This window comes from Eriocheir sinensis, unplaced genomic scaffold, assembly GCF_024679095.1.
Source record: "Eriocheir sinensis breed Jianghai 21 unplaced genomic scaffold, ASM2467909v1 Scaffold518, whole genome shotgun sequence".
NCBI classification, from domain to species: domain Eukaryota; kingdom Metazoa; phylum Arthropoda; class Malacostraca; order Decapoda; family Varunidae; genus Eriocheir; species Eriocheir sinensis.
The window spans coordinates 47,501-48,951 of NW_026111852.1; the positions used below are offsets into that span (position 1 = coordinate 47,501).

General features: G+C 58.7%; 1 protein-coding gene across 1 annotated transcript; it reads right to left on the bottom strand.

The window, feature by feature from the left end:
- Positions 1-515: 515 nt before the first annotated feature.
- Positions 516-964, bottom strand: LOC126992905 (histone H3). Its single transcript, XM_050851739.1, has one exon. The coding sequence runs from the start codon at positions 934-936 to the stop codon at positions 526-528; it is 411 nt and encodes a 136-aa protein (XP_050707696.1). The 5' UTR covers positions 937-964; the 3' UTR covers positions 516-525.
- Positions 965-1,451: the final 487 nt, after the last annotated feature.

Sequence of the window (1,451 nt, forward strand, 5' to 3'; positions counted from 1 at the left end):
CTCTCTCTCACTCACTCACTCACTCACTCACTCACTCACTGAGCTGACCCACCAAGGGATGCATGGCATCAATAAGCGGACCGAGTCCCGCCAGTGCTCGCCAAACCGCGACCAAGGCTTGAAATCGCCAGTGCTTCTCTCGGCCGTTTGCTGTCAGCTGCAGGGGATCACGATGGGCGACATATGCTTACATAGCAGCCGTCATCAGTAGTTAGTGATTCCGCCCTCCGTTTATATTTATTTACTTGTTCTGGTAATTCCTGTCTTCCTGCCTGCGTGTAGTCCCCACATATTCCCTACCGTGCAGCCGCCAGTTGAAATAAGTTAAGAGAGAAATCAAAGCCCCCAATCAATTCATATGAGATTATGAAGCAGAAGGATATGTGGAAAGGCAACAAGCCAGTGATCCTCCTCCCCTGCCCGCCCCAGTGTCTGTCTAAACTCTCTCCCGAAAGTGACTTTGGCCCTGCAAAGGGCCTAGATCGGGTGTGAGCAGATTGTACTCCTCCGACGGGCAACGCCCGCTTAGGCACGCTCGCCGCGAATGCGACGGGCCAGCTGGATGTCCTTTGGCATGATGGTGACACGCTTGGCGTGGATGGCGCAGAGGTTGGTGTCCTCGAAGAGACCGACGAGGTAGGCCTCGGAGGCTTCCTGCAGAGCCATGACGGCAGAGGACTGGAAGCGGAGATCGGTCTTGAAATCCTGGGCGATCTCGCGCACCAGACGTTGGAAGGGCAGCTTCCTGATGAGGAGCTCGGTGCTCTTCTGGTAGCGGCGGATCTCACGGAGGGCCACGGTCCCGGGCCTGTAGCGGTGAGGCTTCTTGACTCCTCCGGTGGCCGGGGCCGACTTGCGAGCGGCCTTGGTGGCCAGCTGCTTGCGGGGCGCCTTGCCACCGGTGGATTTCCTGGCAGTCTGCTTGGTACGGGCCATGGCTACGGACGAACAGAACAGTTGAGTCTGCCAGCCGTTTCTCGTTTTTATAGTTTTGGCGGCCGGGGGAGGAGCGGTGGTCCGCCGCGTCCTGCGCGTGCGCCGCCTCCTAGTCCCGCGCTTGCACGACCACGTAATGCAGTGCATCTATCTAGCCCTATTTGAGGAATTTAGGTGTCTCTTGGAGCTGTCTGCATATGCTAGAGCCTAGTACAGTGTAGAGGCTCACCCAACGTCACTGGGCCGTCAGGACCTAGACGGCAGGAGCCAGCCTATCGCCCAAGGACCCACCACCGCAGCCTCTGGCTCTGCATATATAGAGCGAACGCTGCACCAACCCAACACTCACTCCACTGTTGAGCTACCCACCTGAACCATGACTGGCCGCGGCAAGGGAGGCAAGGGACTCGGAAAGGGAGGCGCCAAGCGTCACCGCAAGGTTCTTCGGGACAACATCCAGGGCATCACCAAGCCGGCCATCCGTCGTCTGGCGCGCCGTGGCGGTGTGAAGCGCA